Source organism: Struthio camelus, chromosome 5 (genome assembly GCF_040807025.1).
Source record: "Struthio camelus isolate bStrCam1 chromosome 5, bStrCam1.hap1, whole genome shotgun sequence".
NCBI lineage: Eukaryota > Metazoa > Chordata > Aves > Struthioniformes > Struthionidae > Struthio > Struthio camelus.
In genome coordinates this window covers 66,358,484-66,383,135 of record NC_090946.1, presented here as the reverse complement: position 1 = coordinate 66,383,135, position 24,652 = coordinate 66,358,484, and the positions used below count along the sequence as shown (strand labels likewise).

Sequence of the window (24,652 nt, the reverse complement as noted above, 5' to 3'; positions counted from 1 at the left end):
TCTATCGTATACTTTAGGAATTGTTTTAGTGTTTGTTTTCAGTGAATTTAAATCCTGTTACTTTGCAGATTTAAATACTGCATGTCTAATGGTGTTGAACTGTTAATACCTATTCCTTGATCTTGTTCTTCTCTCTTTGTGGCATGCTTCTTACCTCCCATCTCCTTCTTCCTTTTGGTATCTTTAACTTTCTGAGCCCTGTGTATTTCGTGTATGTTAGCAAAAGATCACTTCAGCATACTTCCCTGTATTTCTTAAGCAGTTCTGTAGTTTGAGACTCATGTTGCTTAGCTCTTAGCTCTTACCCTTGCAAGGAAGAACTGAAAAATATTGTTAGGCATCTAATGGACAAATTAGCAGACCACAGCAGAATATGAGAGAGCAAAGTGGAGTAACAAATGGCACTATTCCAGGACTCTGTCCAAATGGCCTAAGTCCAACTTTAGCTCCTTTGGCAAAAGAAAACAGAAGAAAAAGGAAGCTATTGGGATAGCTACCCAGGATGCTGGTCCGTGTGAGAGAGTTGGAATTCACACTGAAAAGTGACTGCTGTCTCCACATAGCTTGTACTAAATGTAATTAATTTCGTCTAGAAATGGATGGCAAATCAATGTAATGTATTCTGTGTAGGTATACAAATTAGTTTGGATGTCACTATTTTAAATAAGTTATTCCTAAACACTTTTTCTTAAATCAGTGGAGCTTTTTGTGTGGAATTAAGCTATTCTAGGGTAGCTAGAACATACCCTTATTTCTGTATGAGAAAGAAAATGAGTAAATATATGTGATAAGACTGAACTGATCTAAGAGTTTGTATTTGAGAAGGGGTATGGTGGTGTCTTTCTGTGTGTGTGTGTGTGTGTGTGTGCGCGCGCGCGTGTGCTCTGGTTCTTTAACTTCATACTGAGCATGCTCAACTTTCTATTTGAGCGGAAAGGTATTTTATCTTTCTATTTTCTGATGATCTGGCAACCTGAATCTGCCTAGCAACAAGGTCGAGAAAAGCACCAGATTGTGCAAGTGAGGAGACATTACCACCTGGTTAGAGAGGGAGGGAATGAGAGCTCCCCCTCTTTACATATGCAAGCTGCAGGTTGGCTCAAATTTGTCTTGTATAATTGCTATAAAGCTGCTGTGTTATTACAGTTGTCTGCTGTTAGGAGGACTCGGCTAGTGCTCACACTGCAATTTTTTCAGATAGGCCTGGTCTATAAGCGTAAGCAGAATCCCTACTCTAAAGTTCATAATGTCTAGCAGAAAAAGTTCTGGTTCTTTTTTGAAAGTCTGTGTTATACAACAAAAATGCCTGACTTCTGGGTCCTAGGAACCATGGTTTAAGGTATCCAGATGGTTGGAAATTATGCACCCTCCCACTCTTCCATAATACTTCAGTCACATGTCTGTGTCTTACCATTTCACTTCATACCCACATCTCCAGGGCAGGTTTTGAAACTCTTATTTGCTATCTTCTTCCATATGTAAGCTGACCCCTAATCATCTGGCAGTTGTGTTTCTATCCCCTCCCCCTTCCCTGTTCCCATGCCTGTAAGCAATCTGTAGCGGTCTCCCTCCTAGCTTGTCTCACACCCTTCTGCTCCCCAGGATCTGTTTAGCATGCTGCATTTCTGACTAAGAAGCCAGGCATGTCTCTTTGCTTATCTCAGTCTTACCTCTCCAGTGTTGTGAGAACTTCTATTTTTGAACTTGGAAATAAATGGATTATTAAAGCAGAGGAAGGAAACTGGCACAGTGCTGCGACTTTCCTGAAACATGCTATCGCATCGCTCATAGTTGTCTGATCTAGCGTAACAGCACTGTGTTGGGAAAGAGGATGAGGTTGGGAGCACATAGAAATTATAGTTAAGTTGGTACCAACACACTGGAATTTAGCTACATGTTCACAGTATTGAACAGAGACTACAAAATTCTTAGTATGGGCTTTACTGTTATACCGGTCTTTCCAATCTGTCCACTTGTGTCTGTGTTCTGGATAGGAATGAACATTTCAGCTGATATCACAATGAGAGGCTGCTAACTTTCATTTTGCAGCAGTAATGCTTTAACACAGCTCTTCATGTAAGAGGGAATCAGAACGTGCTTGCGTGCGTATGTCCAGCATGAATCCTTGTTCGAATTTATTCTGTATTGGCTTCCTAAAAACTTGTTTGAACGACTAATAAGACAGATTTTGGGGGTTTGTTATAAGTGTTCACCTAGATAATGGATAAATACCTCAATTTTGCTATTGCAAACTTGCTTCTAGGCACTAGTTTGCACGTGACAGGTATGACTGAGCAGTACACAACTGGTACAAAACCAAAGTGTAGCTGAAAGCAGTGATGATGGTATAATCTTTGTAATAGGATTGGCTTATTCTGCCTTCTCAGTCAGTGTAGTTGAATCTAGCTAGCCTTTTTATAACAACGTATAAATGCATAAGCATGTATGAAAAATCTCTTTTGGTATAGTTAAAGGAGCAGATCTCTTCTAGTCTAGACCAACCCATGCTTGAAGGCTTCTTAGCTAAAAGCTTGAGATTGATTGCCATCCTGTTCCGTGTTGTCATTTATTATGTTGGATTATGAATGGCTTGGAAAGGATTCCAGAAGAAAAAGTATGTTGACCTTGGTTTAGCCCCCCCCAAATAAAAAGCTATCTTGAAAATGTTTGAAGTTTTTAATTGTATAAAAATACTTTGTGCTGGAGACTGAGTTTGTTTAAACTGAAGCGCATAATACCTACTGAAAACAACTAGTAAAATAACTTACTGGTATTTTTGTTCTTCAGAAATGGAGGAACAGAGTGCTGGATCTGAGATTGAAGATCTGTAAAGGATTATGGGATTATACACTGAAGAGCCAGCAGGCGGAATGCCTGAATGACTGAAGAAAATGGGTGCTAATGCATCTAACTACCCTCATTCGTGTTCCCCAAGGGTAGGGGGGAATTCACAGGCACAACAGACGTTCATAGGTAACTTTTTTCAATTATCTTGTTGCTTATATAAACAGCTTCCTGGGTTGTACGTGCACTGGATTTGAATTGCTTGCAGTAGTATTATGCAGAGCTCTTATTTTCTAGGTCACCAGTTTGAATCCATTCAAGCTCAGAAGTGCATGAAATTCGGTACTGTCTGATATCTGTTTGTCTATGTGTGCAATACGTTGATCTGCCAATTGCTAGTAAACATGCCAGCCAATTAAAAAAGTGGGTTTTTTTGGTAACAAGACATGCCATTTGTGCCTATTTGAAGAGTAGTTGCTGTCTTAATAGTATCTGTCACTTTTCACTCTTAGATCTTTTTTATGAAGTGTATTTTAATGTTGTTAAAGCATATAACATTTTGGTCATCAGTGTTCATTGCAGTACTGGTGCTATGTCTAGTAGGAGGGAGAATTTCTTATTGCTGGAAGGGATATCTCTGATAATAAGCCTGTTAAGGTAACAAGCAGTCTTGAAGGCAACTTTTTTCTGCCTCCGCCTATGTTGCGTTTTTGTAAATGGAGGAGTGCTTGTTGTCCTAGCAGTATTATTTACAAGCAAGGGCGTTGCTTAGCTAGAAACATGGATTAATGTGCTGTTAAGAAGTCACTTTCTCATCCCAGTCATAACTGGGGCAGGTAACAACTTTGAGTGCTTTTCAGTCTAGCACAAAAGGACCTCAGTGTAGATCTGTCACAATATAAATAATAATTATGCAGTAAATCTAAAAGAAGGCAATTTGTTGGTTTTTTTTTAAGCAAGATTATGTTCTTACATTCTGAAGAATTATCTTAGCAGTAAATAACAAATACTTTATAAACATCCTTTTTTTCCTTTATGCCTTGGCTTGCGACATTGACTAAACAGTTAAAGCAGTTATTGATGTGAAGTGTTACTTCTGTTCTTAGTCGCCGCTGAAAGTGTGGCAATGTCCTTGGCAGAGGAAAAAACTACTTAAATTTTTTTTTTCCCTTGGCTTTTATGACATATGTAATGTTTTGGAGACCTGAGTAGAAGACAGTACACAAACTATTACATATGGAGACCTCTGCTCTGGACTCAGTCTTGTGTTCTTGTAGTAGCATGTTAAAGAAAATCTTGGTATCTTGAATACCCATGCTGTAAAGCCTTCCTTAAGGTGTTGTGTATTTTCAGTGTATCTTAACTAGGAGTAGTAAAATATTTGTCCCAATTTTTGTAGGAAGTCAAAACACTTGCATTATACCTTTAGATGTATGTGTCTGCTTGTATATGCAACCGTTGAAACCCTTATTAACCAGAAAGCAGGCAGATTTGCACGCCGAAATACTTCTCTTTTAAGCAGAGTTCTGAAAAGGGGGAAGCTCCAAAGGCCTCCTTAAGCTGCCTGGGAACTTTGTCCTTGGTGCGTGGAAGACTTTGGTGATGCTCCTCAGCATTAAGCCTAAAATAGAAACCCATATTTAGTATGTCACTGTAAATTTACTGATCCCTATTGCTTAATGAAAATTGAAGATGAGACTTTTTTTCAGGAAAGCCTAAATGCATATGTCTGTCTAATCTTAGGTAAGGCAAATGAGTGTTCTGATAATTCTTGACTGAAACCTTTGGTACGATGGTGACACTTGCATGAGTGGGCTAGCAGAGTAATTGTGCTATTTACAGCACTGAGATACATCTCTTCTTCCTGCTTTGTGCTGTTTGGCTTTTTTTCTTATCTTGACTCTTGTTTTGTTTGTTTTTGTGGCTGTCTTTTTAGAAAATAGATGTATACTCCAAATTGGTAGTTCAGTGTTTCATCACTTGTCAGAATAATCATGTTGTGATGTTATACATCAACTTCTACAGACGTTCTTTTCTATAGAGGCATTAGATCTGCTTAATCTAAAAATAGAACTGGAAATATGAAGACTAGAGTTGTAATGGCTGTATAATATGTGCTAGTTGCCTTTTTCCTGAAATTGGATTCAGGCCTGTGGGTTTGTTCTGGACACTGCTGCTTTGCTATTAAAGCATAGTATTGTGCTACGGTGTAAATGTAGGCATGGAAGATGAATGGTAAAAGCAGAGAACTCAGTGTTTTCATAATGCAAGCTCTCATGTTAATTTACATGAAAGAATGCTAAATGTGCTTGCAGTCTATAAAGAAGTAAATAAGTAGAAATAATTAACAGCTTTTGCCGTTTAAGAAAAAACGTTCTAGCAAAGGTTTAACTAGTCATCTCTTGCTAATTTGTCTACAGCATTCAGAAGGAGGCTCTCCCACCATTTTCTAAGGTGGGACATCTGTTCAAGATATTTATTTTTAAATACAGCTCTATAATTAGATTTTAAAATGTGTAGGCATGCAGAGGACTAGAAAATTCCATTATTCATTGTCAAGTGCCCAAGTAGTTTCTCTTGGCACTCATCTGTTTCTTGTAAATATTTATCTGTTCAAATACACGATATGGTGTAGGGACATGAAGCTGCTGTTGCTTTTGAACAGTATTTAATAGATCGGTGCATTTGGTGTGGAAGTGAGGAATAAGTTTTTATTTCTTCCTTCTAATGCTGCTGCCTTATCAAGAAGTACAGGTAGATGAGAAAGAGACACTCAAATTCAGTTGTTGGGGGATCCGGAACTGCTAGCTGTTGTGAACCCAGACAGGCTGTGCTGATGCGTCTCTGCTTTAAGGCTTTCTTCTCTTGTTCTTGTCTCTGGCAAAAAGCAGTTGTGTATCAGCCCTATTAATAGCCCTCTTTGTTTATAATAATTAATAGCGCTGTTCATAGTATATCTGAAGGTACATCCTGTATGTAGCTCTGGGTACACATAGATTTGAATAGCATTTTGGTATCTTGGAGTGATTCACTTGTAAGTAATACCTCGTGGCAGCCTTCAGGGAAGGAAGAAGTTAAGACTTCTGGTGCCCTAGTTTCTCTTTAGCGTAAGAGAATATTCCACATGCTCAAATTGGTCATTAGAATCCAACATACTTCAAATAACACTGACGTGGCGTGTTTCCTCTCAGCAGAATGACTATAGAATGTCCAAAGAGCAGTTTTCCTTTTATTATGAAATGCCATCTGTGCTGTGTTGTTGTTTAGGGGTGGGTTTTTTTTGTTTTTTTAGTTTTGTTTTTAATGGAGCAGGAATTCTAGAATTGTCCCTGTCAGCAGGAGACTAGATATAACAATAGGAAAATAGGGATTTGGTAGATCATGTGGAAAGAATTTATATGGTGGATTTTGCAACATGATCTCTTTGAAGTTGTTTTGAGTTACTGCCATCTTTTCATTTAAATTATTTTTTTGAATGTCTTGAAATTTCAGTATGATTAGTAACATATTGCCTGATCTAACAGAACTTTAAGTAACATGGATAAAATGATTGAAGAGGTCTTTCCTGCATCCCGAAGCTTTCACTAATAAATGAGTTGTAAAACTCATCACTGCATGATTTGGGAGAGTTTTAATTGGCTTGACATAAAAGCCATTTTATAAGGTTACTTAGCGATTGTTGCTGAGGCTTAAATAATAAAACAGTTTACAGAAATCTTAGATTGCTACAGTTGCCATGCTCTCAAATAAGTTTGAATTGCTCCCGTCTTTCACAGTTCAAGAAATACCTGTCTGAAATAGCATAGTAAGTATAAGCACTGGATTTTGAGGCTGGCCCGAAGTAGCACAGCAAAATAGCATCACATCAAATCCACCTGAAACAAGTGGACCTGTGAGAGAAAAAAATAATAAAGAAGTTATAAAAGGCCACAAAACCTATGTGGTGGTTGGATGTGTTGTCAACTTCAAAATGCAAAAGGGCATAATAAGTAGTGAAGTTATACAAGTGTAATAACAAACTTTAATTAATTTCCACTAAAAACACTTTGGCAAATACAATTTCAGATGAATCTTTTTTTTTCCTTATTTCTCATTTGTTATGACATATAGTCTACCTGCTGGTGTAAAAGAAGGGACACGTTACCTTTTTCCACGATCAGCAAGTTTATCATTACAGGGGTGATATTCACACTATTTGCAAACTGTTGTCTTCCAGCATACTGTCTGGAAGAAAAACTTGGTTTTGTGTATGTTTTCTGCCATGTCTAACTGTTCAACATCTGGCTTAGAGTGAAAATTCTGTTTTTTAAAAAAAAGGACACAAATTTCAGCCAAAAAGCTTGCTGAATTAAATTAGAAAATAGTCCTTTAGCATTGGAGTCATACAGTTTAACAGCAGTAGTTTGTAACTACTTTTTAATTAAAACATTACTTCAGTTTTCTGTTACTGCTAGAAACACAGCTCCTAATTCCCCTTTTCATATTAACTTACCAGCTATATTGCTGGTGTGTGTGTATATATAGCTAACATCAAATTGTTTGACATTCAGAAAAGATTCATTTAGCGGAATGGGTCAGGTATGCAGCCTAGCGTTGAAAGGAATCTGTTCCTTTCATTTCATGACAAGTTTGGTTCATGACATAATACCATATAAATGGTCTTTGAAGAAAAATAATTGTGTATTATTTAATTGTATATTGCTCCGTTCAAAGAATAGCTCTAAAACTTACATGCTCTGTATTATTTTAAATGGAATGTATGCACAAGCTAACATCTCTGTCTCTGTGGGGAAGGAGCCCGTTTTGCATTTGACTCCTCAGCATTTCTTGATTGTCATGTGATGGTTTTAGTTTCTTGCTAAACCTGCATTGAAAATTGATTCATTGTTCTCAGTTTTCTTGACAGTTTTGGGTACTGTGTTCTCTCTTCCTTCCCCCTTCTGTTCCACATCTTTGACTATGGTGTGCATACATGCATAATACCAGGTATCGTTTTCCTATTGAAATGACAGTTAATGCTAGAAGACCAGAACTGAAAATAGGCATGAAAGATGAAGGGGGCTGCTATTTCACTACAATTTCATACAAGTCTCGACAAAGTTTATATTTTTCCAGTTACTATACTAGAATTTGCAACACTGACCACAGTTCCTGTTTCCTGCTTAGATAAGCATACTGTGTGCTACAAAGCTACATTAAGTGGCATTGCTTGGTTCCTAGAACTAGGGGTAAATTGTACGAAAAAGAATAGGCATAAACTTTAGACATGAAAAAGAATTTTGCCCTTGAAAACCTGACCGGAGTCTTACCCGGGTATTTATTAAGTTGTTAAATTATCTGATCTGAGGAGAGGGAAAAACTGAAATTGTAGAGACATTAGTGGTTGTCTAACTGGCTTGGTGTTATGATCTTTCCTTTTAAATTTAAAGAATAAATGCGTTAAATCTTCCTTTTTGCCTTCAGGGACATCATCCTACTCTCATCAAGGTTACGGCTGTGAATCAAAGCTGTATAGCCTTGACCATGGCCATGAGAAACCTCAAGACAAGAAAAAGAAAACCTCTGGCCTTGCCACCCTCAAAAAGAAGTTCATTAAGCGTCGGAAATCTAGCCGATCTGCTGATCATGCCAAGCAGATGCGAGAACTTCTCTCAGGCTGGGATGTCAGAGATGTTAATGCGTTAGTGGAAGAATATGAAGGGACGTCAGCCTTAAAGGAACTTTATCTGCAAGCTAATCTGGCAAGACCGGAAGCCAGGACGCTACAAAAAGACATGGCTGATCTTTATCAATACAAATATTGCACTGATGTAGACTTAATATTTCAAGAAACTTGTTTTCCTGTGCATCGTGCAATCTTGGCAGCAAGATGTCCATTTTTTAAGACTCTGCTTTCTTCCTCACCAGAGTATGGGGCAGAAATAGTAATGGATATTAACACAGCTGGCATAGATATGCCTATGTTTTCTGCTTTGTTACACTACCTTTATACAGGAGAGTTTGGAATGGAGGATTCAAGGTTTCAAAATGTTGATATCCTTGTGCAGCTTAGTGAAGAATTTGGAACGCCGAATTCCTTAGATGTTGACATGCGTGCCCTGTTTGATTACATGTGCTACTATGATGTGGTTCTTAGCTTTTCATCCAACTCTGATTTAGTTGAAACCTTTGGAAGTCAGAACTGCCTAGATGAAGAGCTCAGAGCTCACAAAGCTATTATTTCATCGCGATCTCCGTTTTTTCGTCACTTGCTGCAAAGGAGGATACGAACCGGTGAAGAAATCACGGACCGAACTCTGCGGACTCCGACTAGAATTATATTGGATGAGTCTATCATACCAAAAAAATATGCTAAGGTCATTTTGAACTGTATGTATACGGATGTGGTAGACCTCTCTGTTTTGCACTCCAGCCCTTCAGTGGGTAGTTTAAGTGAAGTTCAGGCTCTTGTAGCAGGAAAACTCAACATGACGAGGGCTGAAGAAGCTATGGAGCTTTACCACATAGCATTATTTCTGGAGTTTAACATGCTTGCACAAGGTATGTAGTACTTTGCTTTCTATAGAATAAACAACTTTGTTAGAACAACTTTTTTAGCTTGTGGTTGATTGTGATACTTTAAACGGTTTAATATTAAAGCTGTTAATGTTAAAAGATAGTATTAAAATAAGTTAGTGGCTTTTGGGCAATAATCCAAAAAGTAGTTTAAAAAGAAAGGAGGGGAAGAAAGTGTTTTTTTCCCCCCCAGCTTTGAGCAGGTCAGCTTTCTCCACTGATATCTCACCGATATGGCAGCCAGTAAAGCATCAGTGGGTAATGAAGCTCTGTTTCTCCCATCTGGCCCTGTATTTTCTCTTCACAGTACCTTTCAGTAATTCTGTTTATCCTCCTGGAGTAGGAGCAGGGTATACAGTGGGTAATACACCTTCATGTGTTCTGGCTTGGGGGAGAAGCAAGAAACATCTGCTTGTATTTCTGCTCTCTGCCCGTAGATAAATCAAATGGCTTTTTGCAGGTGGAGTTATTCATATTTCAAGTGCATCTTACCTTTAAAATGCAGATGCACAATAATTGCTGTGGTATGCTTCCATAGTTAAATGTTAATTGAAGAAGAAATAGAAACTCTGTCTCTGTGGGAGGAGGGGTATCTTAAATAAGTGTAAATGCACCACTGATGTGTCATTTCACTGTAGGAATTCTATATGGCTGTTACATTATTGTAGGACTGGGAGAAAAAGGGGTGTGTTGCTGGGGGGGGGGGGGGGGGAGGAAGCTGAGTTTGAGCTGTTGAATTACCGGAACGAACAATATTTGCTCTCATGAAACAGTTTAAATGCTACTCTTCAAGCAGCTTACCCTGTAGCCTAGTCAGCAGAAGCTACGAGTTGGGACTTTTGTCTTCATAAGTCCCATGAGTCTCATGAGTTGAGAAAGCTGTACTCTAGGCTTGAACATAGTAGCTAAGTGTCTGTGTATGTGTGGTGTGTGTGTGTTTTTCTTTTAAGTGCTAACAACTTCATTTGTCTGTGGTTCTTACTTTTTTTTTTTTTTTTTTTTAAAGAGAGTCTTTACTCCTTCCTGAAAACTGGATCCTTCACTCTGGTGATAGTACAGTACCTAGCATTACTGGTTTTCTTTTGAAAAATGTTAGCTTAAGTCTTGTGTTCTTCCTATTTTGCAGTATAAGTATGCATACTGAGTCTTGCTGTCAGTTGCTGGCAAGGTACTTCAAGAAAAAGGAAGTTATTTTCCATCTTTGAACCGGAGATAACGCATCCGTGTTACCTAGGGATAGAAAAAGTGCTGTATGAGTTTTAACTGTGAGTGTCATTATGGAAGCATGCTATTCATTTCTGATAGGTATAACTGGTCTTAATATTTCTGATGTTTATCTACTTTCATCTATAAGTCATTTTTTGGGTATAAGTGGTGTGGAAGGGATACGAGAGAGCCTTCATGAGAGTAGCAAATGTTTAGAATTGCTATGAAGTATTATCTGTTAGCGAACAGACTTGAATGATTATTTGTGTAGTTTATGTCAAAGGGAGTACGCAGAGTCTAATATTACTGGTTAATGGAAGGTAAACTTTAAAAAAGTTTAATTGCGCTAGTGTTGCAGGACATAAAGATTTATTTCTTGATGCGCAGAACTGGAAGCAGTCAGTGTTTTCAGACTTAAAGTTTAGAAGATTTCACATCTGGCCATTATTTTTGAAGATGATTCAAAAGTTGATGCAGTCTTTCTGCACATGGAGGGTGGCCAAGGCAATTGCAACCTCTGGTGGGGTTTCTGAGCGGCGGACTAATTCCTCTTGTGGTGGCAGGAGCTTTACTTGTCATTTCATCTGCTGGTATTTGATTGAACTGTTCAGTGGCTGTGTTAAACTAAGTGGTGTGTTGCAGTTGTTGCAACTGCTTCAGGCCTTGCTCATGGGGAATAAGTTTACTTCTGAGCTCACTAATTGGGAATGGAATTCACTGAGATATCAGCAATACAATTCCCTTAAGCTAGTGTAACTCTATTAAGAAAAAAACTTCTTACAGTAGGCCTGTACATCAGTAGCTTCTAGCGGTCAAAAACTTGACAAGGTTATGAAGTTTTTAGTTTAGTGTTAATCTAACAGAATTCAGTAAAATAGAAAACTTCTTAAGGAGGGGACAGATAGTAAAGAGCAGATAAAATCATTGCAGAAGAGATCATGCTTATAATAGGTTCTCCTAATGGTTATATTGAACTGTGAAAGATAAAGATATGGGAAACTAAGCAGTTAAACTACTGTATCTTCCCTAGAGGATGATACTAGGAAGCTACTTTTCCGATGACTTTTCAGAAAGGCACCAGCTGCAGAGCAGCTGGGCTTGCAGAGCCTCAGCAGCACGCCCTGGTGACTGGGACTGGCTAGTGCAACCGTGCGGGCTCTGTCAGCACTGCTCACGGATGGACCCGAGCTGCGAGCGTGTTAGGGATGGCGATTGAGAGCGGATGAAGGGATGCTACGGCCTTCAGAGATCTCTTTCCTCCTTTCCATAATAAATCCAAAGTGGTGAGCTGTGTGATGAGGAGGCCAAGTGAGGGGATGAGAAGTTGTGGATGTATGCATAGAGGAGAAATGCCATAAAAATGCAGGAAAGGATTGAAATTATGCATACTACTAAATGTAAATTCACAGATATTTCCTCCCCACCCGCCCCCGGCTATGGTAAGTGTTAACTTGAACTAATAACGAGTTTTAAAAAAACGCTGTTACCTAGTTACAGGAGAAGAGCAGCAAGCTCTTTGTAGAAAATCTATATATGCCATAGAAGACGGTATTTAGTAGCTTCACGTTTAGTTTGCAAAGTTTGTTTTTTAGCTTATTGGTACTATGTGCTCACACTGAAGAATTGTCCAGGTCTAAGCTACCCAAAATTAAAAGGAAGCTTATGTGATTTCAGGGGAGAGATATATGCCTGCATTTGGCTAACAGATCATTTAGCAAAGTATGCAGACCTCCGTAATGGCTAATTTTCTTATTCTAGCCCTTCTAGTAAGGGAGGACAAGGTGTTAAGGTAATACTTGACATAAGGTAGGTGATGGGGCTCTTCATTTCAGCAGTGTCTTGGCTCCAGTTTCACATCTAGCATACTTCTGTACTTGAAGTTGTCACTCAGACATCAGAGTTCAAGATGTTATGCAGCGAGATGCTAGATGAGACAGCATTGCCACGGTATCAGAGACAGCTGAGTGGGCAAGTTTCTTGAAATCTCTCAGCCTAGTCCTCTAATAATGCTTCCTAGCCTGTCATGCTGTAGGTATCCTGTTTTGCCTGTGTTTTCTGACCTGAATCCATCCGTTGGCTTCCCCGGTAGTTAACCTCCATAGATTCTCTCCCCCTCCCACCCCCACCCCATCCCCAGTACAAGTCATTGATTCAGTTCATTCGTATTAGCCAATTCCAAACTTGCTAAAGCTTATCTCCCTGGTTTCCTGAAAAATATTTTGGACTCATTATGTGTAAGTCTGGTTACTCTTTCCAACTCATTTTGCTTACTTTTACCCGGTTTTGGCTGGGTATTGGTAGCTGAGTGTCAAGTGAAGTTTGTATTTTTAATAGCTTCTGATCATCAGGGGTTTTTATTTTCAATTGTTTTGTTTGATTTGTCTTCAAGGTCCTTTCTAAGAAGTGTCCAGATGTTGTCATTTTTTTCTTCAATTTCAGCAGAAGATTCAGCTTTGACTCTTTCCATGGGAATATTCCTGCTTCTGCATGGTGATACTCCTTTTTCTGACCCTGTCCTATTTTAATAGATGGTTTCCCAGTGATGGTTTGTGCTAAGAACCTCTACTGTCCAAGTAAAGCAAAACTACTTTGGAAAGCTTACTCAGGCTTCCATTTGATTTGATGCTTCATCTGATCATTATGTATTCCAAGAGAAGCTGAAATCGGCCTTTAGATATCAATGAAGAAATTGGCAAGCAAATCTCATCTAATCATGCTAAAACCTATTGCACTCAAATAGCACAGAGACTAGAGTGCCACAGTACTTGCTCACTATCAAAATAAGTACTTTAGTGCTTCCACAGTGGCTATGAGGGGTAGAGCACTCCCCAGGAGGTTCAAGCGCATCTCAGTGGAAGAGATGTACTCTGCCTGCTTGCTTCTGCATTCTGTCGCTGCTTTTATGTCGTCTTGCTACCTTGCTGCTCTCCCTTAATTATACTGGTGTGATCGATTTTTACCACATTGACTCACAAAGAGATCAGCTGTAAAATCACTTCTCCCTTCTTCTGTAGCACAGATCTTAAAACCAAATCAGATCTAATCCTGTTTATTATGCAGTTAAACAACCCTTTCTTCCTTCCAGTTTTACAGCACAGCAGTGGATGTGGCAGTGCAGTGAGTTAGGCTAGTTGTTGCTGAGAAGTTTTGACTTCAGGTATCTTAAATCTGTTAGATGCCTATATTAAATGTGATTCCTCCTTTGCATCTTGGCCCTGGTTCTGACTCTCTCATACAGTCCCATTGAGGTGGTGGAGCAACGTGTGTTTGTGTTACAGATTCTTGGATAATGGGACCAAATGCAGTAGTTCTGCCTGGGAGTTTTTTCTACCTGCTGATTCAAAAAAGTTGCTCTAAATTCAAACAAAGGGAAATAAGTTAATTTTAGACTTGCTGCTATGTATCTCTTTTAGGTGTTGACTGACTTCTTACTCTTGTCAAGAAGAAAGAAACTTTTAAAATAAAGTCATATTCTGTAGTGCAGCCTTTGATCTAGAGGCAGATATCATCTAACATCAAAAGTACCCTTGATCTCTGCAGGACTGAAACACAAACACCAGGAAGCCAGCAGTAGCAGTATTAAATGCACGCAAATGCATTGTGGGAAGATTAGAGCAAGTATGCCAGCTATGTATCAGTGCAGTATGAATGCTCCAAGGAACTTGTCTGGCACTCGTAACTATAAAATAAATTGATGTGATTAAGTAAATATTAACATAAATCTGATCTATTATCTCCTTACTATGACTCACTTGTACTCAAGCCTTAAGTTTCTACTTAGGTTTTATGTTAAGAAAATGAAGAGGGGAGAAAGCTGGAAGTGGAAACTGCTTCCTTAGAGCATTGTTACATTCCAGGGTTGAGTACAAAGGCAGTGAATTGGACTTGAGTTGTGCAGCTGGGCACATAATTATGTTGTTGCAAAGGAATCAAACTGTTGCAGTGAAACAACTTGGTCATTGCTTTCAGATTTTTATTTCAGCAACCTGTGTTGCAGTAATTATGTGGCTTTAAACACATACCTAACAGTGGTGGCTAGCAGTAGTACCTCTGAACATCAGCTCTTCTTCCCTCAGCCCTTCATTGTTCCCATGCTAAGGTCTTCCTTAAGTTTCATCATGGTTGAGTTGGCAGCTTTTTGTCTGCTCTACAGTTGCTTTCTACTTAAAACTGGATCAGCTGTATTGCTGAATGTGCTGCTTAAGGAATGCTGAAGCCCAGTCAAGGGCTGTTATCAACTGGTAATCACAAGAAGCGGAAGGTGTAAATGCTAATTTCAGGCTTCTTGAATTCAGGTATTGCGCGTGTGGCAGAAGCAGGAGTGTGAATTTGTTTTCATTGGCTGGGAGAGAGAAATGTTAAAGTTTTTGCCACAAGTTTTGAAGGCTTTGAACACTTAACTGTTATCTTTCACTTCTGGCTACATTTACTATTTCAAAAATCCGTCTATTAAAAAGCTGTTTAACCTAAGATTTTTAGCTGTGTCATATTATCATAGGTGAAGATATTTTCAAGTTACACAAGTTTGTTTTATATCTGCTCCCTAATTTAATATATTTCAAAAGGCTGGATAATACTCTATTAGAACTGATGCAATTTACCAAGCTTTCGCGGTGGAAGGATGCAGTTAGGTCAGACCCTATTTTGTGTCGTACTGATTTTCAGATCATATTTTAATTTTGCTTTAACGATCTTAAGTGCTATAAAGTCAGCTCTGTGCTTAAATTAAGCACAAAACAATACTGTACACCTCAACAGTTCCATAATAGGTATACTTTGAATGCATCCTCCTAAGGATAGGAAAACATGCATATTTGTCTTTTGTGCTTAGGAAAAAATGATAACTTAGGAGGATTTTTAAAAAGCTCAAAAGAAGTACCAGACTTTACAGTGGCCTTCAAAAGTGGGTGACTGCTAATGCCCATTGAGACCATCTTGATCTCCAGCACTGATTAGGTAGTTTTCCCTGCTGTAAAACACTCCTGCAGGTTTCGGGAACTAAAATTTGCGTGCTTCATAGTTCTGTGATGGGGAATGTACTGGGCTACCTAAGTAGCCATTCACTTTACAACAAAAAACTTCAAAGTGAGATAATGTTTGAGGAGGAGATGGAAAAGAGCACTAAAACTTGAAGAAGCCGGAAACTTGTAGTGTTCCTGTAACACAGAGAATGTGGTGCTGCAGAAAAGAATGTTAATCAACCGGGAGGAGTTAGGCTGCTAAAACTACCTTGTTTTGTAACTACAAGGCTAATCAAAATACGATAAAGATGGATGCTGAACAAGATGCCATGTGCGTAATGCAACTATAGGGAAGTACAGGTGGCTGTGGTAGCTGCTTATATGATAACCACTAAAAAGCTGTAATTTCCTGTTTGTACTGTCTGCTTCCTGGCTTACTCTTACTATTTTTGTAGCTAATGTTTCCCTACTTCTGTGGAGAACCTAAATTCCTATTGCCACGTCCCTGAAGTTACAGGCGGTCACTTGAATCTGACGCAGATCACTGACTGTCAAAAGTGGTGCTATTGCCCTGCTTTCCACGTTTGCCTACTTGTTTGTTCTCTGCGCTGGCAGTAGGGTTTGTCTGATTAAGGACCTACTCTAGCTGGAGGCAGACTCGGCAGAAATGAGTTGACCAGCTTATTGCTTCCGAGTTCTGACTGTAGCACAAAGGACAGGAAATGTGGGCTGTAAGAGGAGGATGATCTTGTTTGATAGCACTCTACAAGTTGGTTAGCTTTTGTGATTGCTTAGTCACAGCCTACAAGCATGGACCCTCTCCTAAAGAATTAACAAGTACAGGACACGTATTGCACGTTTGGGTCTGTAAGACATGAGAAGAAAGCTGGTCAAATGTCTTCCCCTTCCTGCCAGAAGATTGGCTGGAACAGTAGGGGTGCTCATTGATGGAGAAACAATTCTCAAGCTTCCAAATATGTCGTAGTCCAGACCAGGTATGAGTCATACTGCTGAACTGTTCTTGAAGTACCTGCAAGTTTAAAAGTGTGGGTCATGGCTGCCAGCATGATTTGTTCTAATGTGACAAATTTAAGAAAACATTCAGGAGCTTCTGGACCCCAGTTCATCATCTAGATGAATTCTTAATACTTTTTTTTCATGTCACCAGTAGTTTGCCTGAGTTTAGGGGAAAGGTCCCCTCCACAAAATTGAGTTAGATCCAGCTAATGTTGTAGTAAGAACTTTGTTTAATGCCATTTTTGCTAGTTGTTGAGGACACTTAATTTGTTTTAATAGGTCTGCCAATTGTCGTGATAGAATTCCAGTCTACTAGTTAGTATCTTAACCATGGACTCAAGCTATTTGTTTGGAAGGGCTGTGGGATCACATTTGAGAGAGAACTGGGGAAGTAGAAAGGACTTGTTCATAGATGGGATTCCGCAGAAGGAGTGCATGAGATCTCCGTTTGTCCCAGGTGTGATAGAGAATGTCATCTTTCTTTTTTTTTTTTTTTTAAGCTGAATTTCTGAGAGATGCTAATGCCCACAGAAGCTTACATTTTTGGGGCATTGTAAATGAATCTTGGAAAGGCTGTCCCTGCCTGAGTATTATAAAAATAATACTCATAGGAGAAGAATGCTCCTTTCAACTGTGAAGAACAATTTTGTGGCTGCTAGTTGACTGCCTTTTTGCCAAATGGCTGAGTGTTAAAGCAAGGAAAACTTCTATCAAAAAAGAATTTGGATTTCTTCTATAGCTGGAATTGAGATGCTCCAACTTACTAGGAGTTCAGAAAACGCTTTCATTATCACCTAATGCTTATTTAGGAGGAAATACTTTTAATATGCATTCTGTTCTGACACACTGATGAAATTATTTAAGAAAACCATTGTTTCATTTGCTAGGCATCCTAAGCAAGCTTTTCACCTGGTGTGTTAATGATAGTTGCGGTATAATGAGACTTGATGGAAGAATTAAGATCAAACTGATGCTCTTTGTTTTTTATAAATTGGTAGTACTCAGCTCTTCGGAACTGCATTTCTCATGGCAGTAGTTTTCTCTCTTTGCAGGGAGCAGCTATCCTCATTTTTTTCAAAAATAAACATCAGATGTAGAAATGCTGTGACTGGCATTCACCTTGAGATAAGTCTCTCTTGCTCTTACAGTTTGTTTCCTTGTGAGTGATTTCAGTGGATGTTTGGGTCTACATGCTGCCTTTGAAATGAGAGTCTTTAGGTGTAATCATTAGACTTCAGGGGAATATAATAGCCTTCTGAAATCAGCTTGCATGCAAATACAGTAATTAGAATGCACAAAAGCTTATGTTGGAATTTAGCAGGGAAAGACTTACTGTAGCAGACTACCCTGAAAAATTTTTCAAAAAGCTGTGGATTTTTTATTTAGAGACGCTAACTCTGCTTAAGCATGCTGTAACTAGGCTTTTTCCAGTGTCTGATGAGCTTTCATTGGCCTTGTCAGGTTTGCTGCTAACTTTCTTCTTATGAGCCCCAAAAGGCAAGGAAATTGGGGGTGGGGGGAAGGGAGCAGTTAAAAAGCCTGCTGTTAAATATGCATTGTAAGTAAAAATGGATTCTGAAGTGGAAAGCTTCCAGATTTCATTCACTTTTACTTCTGAGATACGCTGAAGCGTTCTGAGCTTCTGTAAATAGCTTTTTCCTGAACACTAGTTTCCAGGGATTTGACTGGAATTTTTGAAGACTCTGCACTGAGATTTTTCCCTTAGGCTTCTTAGAGATTCCCATATCTAGAGAGAGCGGCTCCTCTAACTTGTTCCGAAAAACAAGTAGTGTATTTTGGAGAGCAGTTGTTGCCTTCTGCTTTCATCTGTACCAGCCACAGTCAGGCGCATGTTCCAAGTCCCTCAACCAGCCTTTGCTGCATGTTCACTGCTCACTACAGTTCGATCCTTGCCGTACAGCTTGGCTGTTAATATCTACAATAAGACATTGACCTTGCTTGTACTGTGGCTCAGCTATTCTAAATGGATTTTTCTCAGAAACAGCAAACTAGCGTTGTTTGCTAAATGAAAATAGGTCTCTCTGAGAACTTCCACGTTAGTCATGGTAAAGAACAAAACAGCTGTTCAGACATCACTTGAAGCTCATCCCTTTGTCAAAAGCAAATGTAGAATCTAGCATGGGATGAAGAATATAATGTTACCTTTAACGCATCTTCCAGAAGTGTGTGTGCTTTTGTTAGCTCTTATATCAGTGGCTACTCCAATATAAGGCCTGCTAGGAAAGATTCTGTTTTAATTATGAACTTGGGAAAATATATTACTGTTGGGGATGCAGATGTTGTTCTCAAATTCCCTTTGAAAATTAATAAATAAGATAAGTTGTTTCCAAAACTAAGTCTACATTCAGACATATTCCTGGAATCTACTGTAAACATTCTCACTGAACAAGGACTCTGTTATCTTACCTATTATGATCTTTTAATTTTTCTAAACTTAGTAGGTATAAAAGGTAGAATATCGTTCTTGCAATCAGCGTATCTGGACTTTGTTTTCATAGTATAAAGCAAAAATCTGTATGCTTAAACATGAGGGAGGTTATAAATTTACCTGTCACATTAAATTATTGCTTCCTAATACCTTCTCCCCCCTCCTGCTCAAGCGTTCCCTTTTCAGTGGCTTCGCTCCTAAATAGTAGTTTCCTTGATGGACGTCTCTCTGCTTGCCTGAAGTATAGTGTTCACTTTTTACTCCTTAGTGATTTATCCTTCACAGTATTAGTTGCGATAGAAATGGAGTCAATGCTTCCATTCCACATGCTAACCTATGCGGAAAAGTAAGAGCTCTTCTTAATCCTGTTAATCCTTTTGCTGTAAGTGCTTTTTGCATATGTGCAGGTGGTTCAAAATATCAGGTGTAGCACCAAGAGAGCCTATTTGTTTCTTTTCTTGACAAGCATTAGGATTACTCTACTAAACACTTAGTAACTCAACTTAATCTAAGAACTCAGTAATAAGATACAGTTCTCTAAACAAGTGTTACAGCTCAGTTTTCTCTGTTTCAAGAATGCTTAAAAAATGGTCAAGTTTAAAAAAATAAAAAATAAAAATAAAACTGCAGTGTAAGCATCCTGCTCTTAACATTCCATGGCTTTCATGGCCTGTATCTGTATCCAAAACTATCTCATTATTGAGCTCTTGAACTGAGTTGAGTTGTAATTTTGTGCCTGTAGCTGATAGTGGGTTGGCTTTGTGAAGAAAAATTCCTGTTTTAGAATTCTGTAACTGGCATCTTTATTTTCCAGATGGAAAGTATTCTATGTGTATGTGAATTGGATGTAAAATTGAAATGAGCAAAGTGCTAATGTCAAGTTACTGACACTGTGGTACCTCTGTCTTAGCGCAGTAACCCCAACCGCCTGTCCAAGCGCTCATTTTTTTCAGTCCTCTGGCAGTACGTTTCCTCCAACTCTGCCCATCTCAGTCTCTTAATATACAACATCCCTAAACATCTCGTCTCTTTCAAAAGCCCCGCGTTCTGTGAAAGCGTAAGTCCTGATGCTGCAAAGGGTTCAGAGGAGCTGTACCAGATCCGACATGAGTGTATCTGCTTCTCAGATATTCCACTTTCTGGTTCCATATCTGCAGAGGTGCTTTTGATCCTGGCATCCCTCTGTGCCTTGCTCAGTATGGAAGCCAAGGCGGTAGCCTAGAACTACCATTGGTTCCTACCTTCTCTACCAGTCAGAAAACTATGCTTTGCTGACTTTATTCTGTGCTGAGTAGCTGAAAATCAGCAACACCTCTCAGCTTTTGGTCCTATCTCAGGAGAGGCAGCAGGTGTAGTGATACGGACAAAAGAAATGTTACACTCGGCTGCTGTGGCAGACATGCATTTATGGATCTGTTTTAGGTAGGGATGACTCGGATTCAAATGTGCAACTTTTAGGTTAAACACTTGGATAATGTGTGTTAATCAAAGGTGTTGTAGTATTACTGGACTAGTTTTTTAATCATTCAACCAGGCATATCAGCAGAAACGACACTTCATGTGGCTTTAAAAGGTGAATGATTATATAATCTGAGTCCTAAGTCACAACTAAAATATATTTAAACTTTTAGAGTTCAACTCTGTTTGCAAATTTTGATCTGTCGGGCATTTCTGATTTTAATCTCACAGTTGTTATGATGGAGTCATATACTCCTTTGTATTACTTATTTAGCTGTGTGTTAGTTCTTCAGGATCAAACTGCCTCTGTAACAACACTATTGATTCTTGCTTTTATTCCATAGGCTGTGAAGATATTATTGCTGAGAGCATCTCATTAGACACCTTAACTGCCATTCTCAAGTGGAGTTCTCAACCGTATGGGTCCAAGTGGGTACATCGTCAGGCATTACATTTCCTCTGTGAGGAGTTTACCCAGGTCATGACTTCAGATGTCTTCTATGAACTAAGCAAGGACCACCTGCTTACAGCTATTCAGTCTGACTATTTACAGGTAACTTTACAGTTCGGAGTACAACTGGTCCTGCTCAGAACAGGATATGTTATATCGTTACTGGAAGTGTTTCAGAGTAGATCACTATAAACTGTAGTCAAGAGTTTGTTTGCACACTGAGTTTTCTATTGGGATATATTAAAAAAGGAGAGAAAAAAAAAAAGAAAAAAAAATTGAAGTAGCAATTAAGAAAACTACTCTGTTCTTGGCTTGTAACACAGCCCAAACTGGTTATATATGCTATTGCTTGGAAGCCTAATAATAGTACAGAAACAGCTGCAAACTGTTTTAGATGAAGCGTTTCTAGATTTAACACTTGCCTGGCATGTGTGCGTGTCTTTTGTTTATAGATATGTATATACAAAAAGATTACATGGTAGTAGTTGTTATGCTATGACAATGTGTATCCTAGGTTGGGGCAGACGAAGAGCAAATAAACTAGTAATCATTCAAAAGACTTCACTTATTTGTTCTGGGAAACAAAAAATTCTCTTCTGTGAAGTATTGCAGTATTTCATTTTTGTCATGACTTTTATACAGTGATGGTGTAGTTTTAAGGGGAGGAAACTATACTGACTAATAGAAAGCTTGTGGATTTTTGCTGCCTCTCCTCTGTAGAGTTGATGTGTTTGTAATGATGACCAACCATATAGGTTACCTCCTTTTTTCTCTTGCTGTTGTTAAACTTGTTCCTCATCCTACATCTAGAGAGTATTGTATATAATAGCACAGATCTGCGAATCTGTGCTCAGTTGATATCACTGCATAAGGAACCCCCTCCAGAGCTCAAAACAGAGCACAAACCTAAATAAATCTATCTTGCTCTGTGTTTATGCCTGTCTTTTTTTTAAGACTGACATCTCACCTGGATCTGTTTTGCACCACACACTGAAAGTGGAATCAATGAAGACTTTGAACAGGCTTCAGTTGTTGCAATTGCTTCCTTGCTGAACCAGCCTTCTGTTTCTTATTTGTTTTCTTGATAGGGCAACTCAGTTTAGAATTGGAGCTAAAATTTGGTCTGTTGTATATTCCCATGAAGAATGCCTCATCATTTGAGAAATGACAGGGATAGTACCAGCAGTAAAGCCATATTCAAATCCATTTCCCCTTTTTAAGCTTTAATCTTTAAGGCTTTAAACTTTAAGAAGTCTTACTCATATTCAGATTTGTTGTTAGAAACTTCAGGACATGCTGAAAACCCAGTTTTTTAAATGCAGCATGCAGGATTGCAGAAAACAACTAGCTAGCGTATACAGCATGAGCTTATTCCAGAATTTGTATTGGAAATGATGACTTTAGAAATGATAAACAGTTAAGCTGAAAAGCTGTTTAACAGTAACAAGTTAGGAGTGTGGGTTAGGAAGGACTGCTTAAAAACGTGCGAGGGAGAAGAGAAGCAGCAGACTGCACGACTTATTTTTAAAATGAGATATGTCTTTAGAAGTGGGCAAATGTTCCAGGTTCTGTGAAAATTGCTTTGTTTGGGAAAATTTTTTTTGGTAGGAGGGTACAGTTAGTTCTACTGCATTTTTCCAGAGTTTATGTATCGGCAATACTAACTAAAATATTTAGAGCAAATGTTATAGCAGATCAGAAAGTACAAATGTTTATTTTGTTCCTGGTACAGTTGTATTTCTTTTTAACTGTGAAACATGCGAGATTTTTTTTTTTGGTACCATAAAACTAAGCATATAGAATTTCTCTTTCTACCAGGCAAGTGAGCAAGATATTCTCAAATATCTTATTAAATGGGGAGAACACCAATTGATGAAGAGAATAGCAGACCGAGGTAAGGATCCTTTTAAACAAACACACAGTACCAAACCAAATAAACCAAAAAGTGTGTCAGCCCTTTTTGTGGGTTATCTGTAATTTAAGGAAACTTAATCTCTTCTGCTCATAGTATAGTCAAAACTAAACAAAAGCATTAAAATGAGAATTTCTCTTCTTTTAAAAAAAAAAAAAAAAAGGCAAGCTTTTCTCTAGAAAAATAAAACCACAGGCATTGAGAGAGCTGGAATTGCTTAGCCTCAAGAAGAAAAGGATTGGGTGGAAGGGGGCCTTTATCAATGTCTGTAAGTATCTAATGGGAGGGAGTAAGGAAAACAGACTTCAGTGGCCCCCAGTGACAGGATGAGCGTACTAATTGAAACAGAGGAAACAATATTTAAACACAACAAAAAATTCTTTTGTGTTGTAAGGGTGGTCAAACACTGAAACACGTTGCCCGGAGAAGTTGTAGTCTCTGTCTATGGAGATGTTCAAAACCTGCCTGGACAGAGTCTTGGGCAACCTGCCCTACACTCCTTTGCGGGTGGGCTGGGGGAGCTTATACTAAGGTTCTGCAAAGGTCATCTATGATTCTCTGCTTTTTAATAATCTGTTTGATTTCCTGTTACCTCGGAGTAATTTTTGCTGCAACTAATTCATTAAATAGAAAAACTCTAGTATCCTTTAATTTGTGCTGATACAGGTTCTTCATGCTTGTTTGTTCTTATTTTCAGTTTACTGTGTCAACCTTTTGCTTCAGTTTCGGTACATTTCTCCCACAGAAGTCTGTGGTAGTGAGAAACAAGCCGTTAAGTGGTATTAATATTTTTTTCTAAAGTAGAAATGTACCTTTTGTTAGCTGAGATGCACACTATTTGCTGCAGTCATCATTTAAATGGTGATCTTGCGTGTGTTGGATGTGGGAAGCAAGTTAAATATATATTTCCCAGAGTACAAATGCAAGTAACTTGTAGTTCATCCATGCCTACAAAATGTCAGTCATATAATATAAGGAGAGGAATAAAAAAGACAGGATCAGCCTGTGTAAGAGCAGAGCCATGATGGTGCGGTTACTGTGTTTGGAGGGCTTACCACGTTATTGAAATCCACTATTACTGCTTGTGACGCAACTGTATTGTCGTGGCCGTTTTATACAGCAAAAGGTCTGTTAAAAGATGTGGTATTAATGATTTCGATAAGTACTTGCCTCCTACCTTCCAAATGAGATTTTACGTGTTTGTCTTGGGACATGTTGGAATATAATGGAGCCAATTAGACCATAACAGATCTGGATTGGTAGAGAAGCTAGTTGGAGCAGTTGTGCTTCTTGTTCTATGGTGTTCATTAAGTAAATAACTCTGTTTCCATTTCCTAGGTTAATCAGATAATGTGATATGCAAAAGGAGAAGTAAGTTCTGCCAAGTTTTGTCAAGTTAAGGCCATATTTAGTCTAGTAACTTGGTCTGAGTATAAGATGCTTCTTCAATGACGCTCCTGGTTTTGCAGCTCTAAATAGTGTTGTCAGTCAAATATCTGAAAGTGTTAGAAACCGCTGTAATACACGGTGGCCAAAACTTGAGCAGCACGTACTGAAGGGAAGATGCGTATGTCAGACAGGTTTCACCAAAGACCGAAGTTAGTCAAGTTTGGGTTAGGCACAGTACCTAAAATATAGATGAGGGTAGCTAACTCGGGAGGGAGAATGTGAGAATGTCATCTTGTCCCCTTGCACTCTTTCAGAAGATATCCCTTCTTGGCTTAAATAGATATCCCACAAACATAATGAGAACAATTTGATTTGACTGTGACACGGCTGTTATTAGGTGGGTTACACCTCTGAGGCTAGGTTAATTTATATCAGCGGTATCTCCTAGCTTTAATTTGCAGAAAGTAAGT

General features: G+C 38.7%; 1 protein-coding gene across 6 annotated transcripts in view; it reads left to right on the top strand.

The window, feature by feature from the left end:
• BTBD7 (BTB domain containing 7) overlaps nucleotides 1-24,652 on the top strand; it is a 56,322-nt gene that overhangs the window by 16,597 nt on the left and 15,073 nt on the right. For all 6 annotated transcript variants that reach the window (XM_068946879.1, XM_068946881.1, XM_068946882.1 and 3 more), the window contains exons 2-5: nucleotides 2,788-2,973; nucleotides 8,248-9,324; nucleotides 20,775-20,983; nucleotides 22,700-22,775. In XM_068946879.1, coding sequence (XP_068802980.1) covers nucleotides 2,892-2,973; nucleotides 8,248-9,324; nucleotides 20,775-20,983; nucleotides 22,700-22,775 — 1,444 coding nt within the window. In that variant the 5' untranslated portion in view covers nucleotides 2,788-2,891. The remainder of the gene's footprint in view (nucleotides 1-2,787; nucleotides 2,974-8,247; nucleotides 9,325-20,774; nucleotides 20,984-22,699; nucleotides 22,776-24,652) is intronic.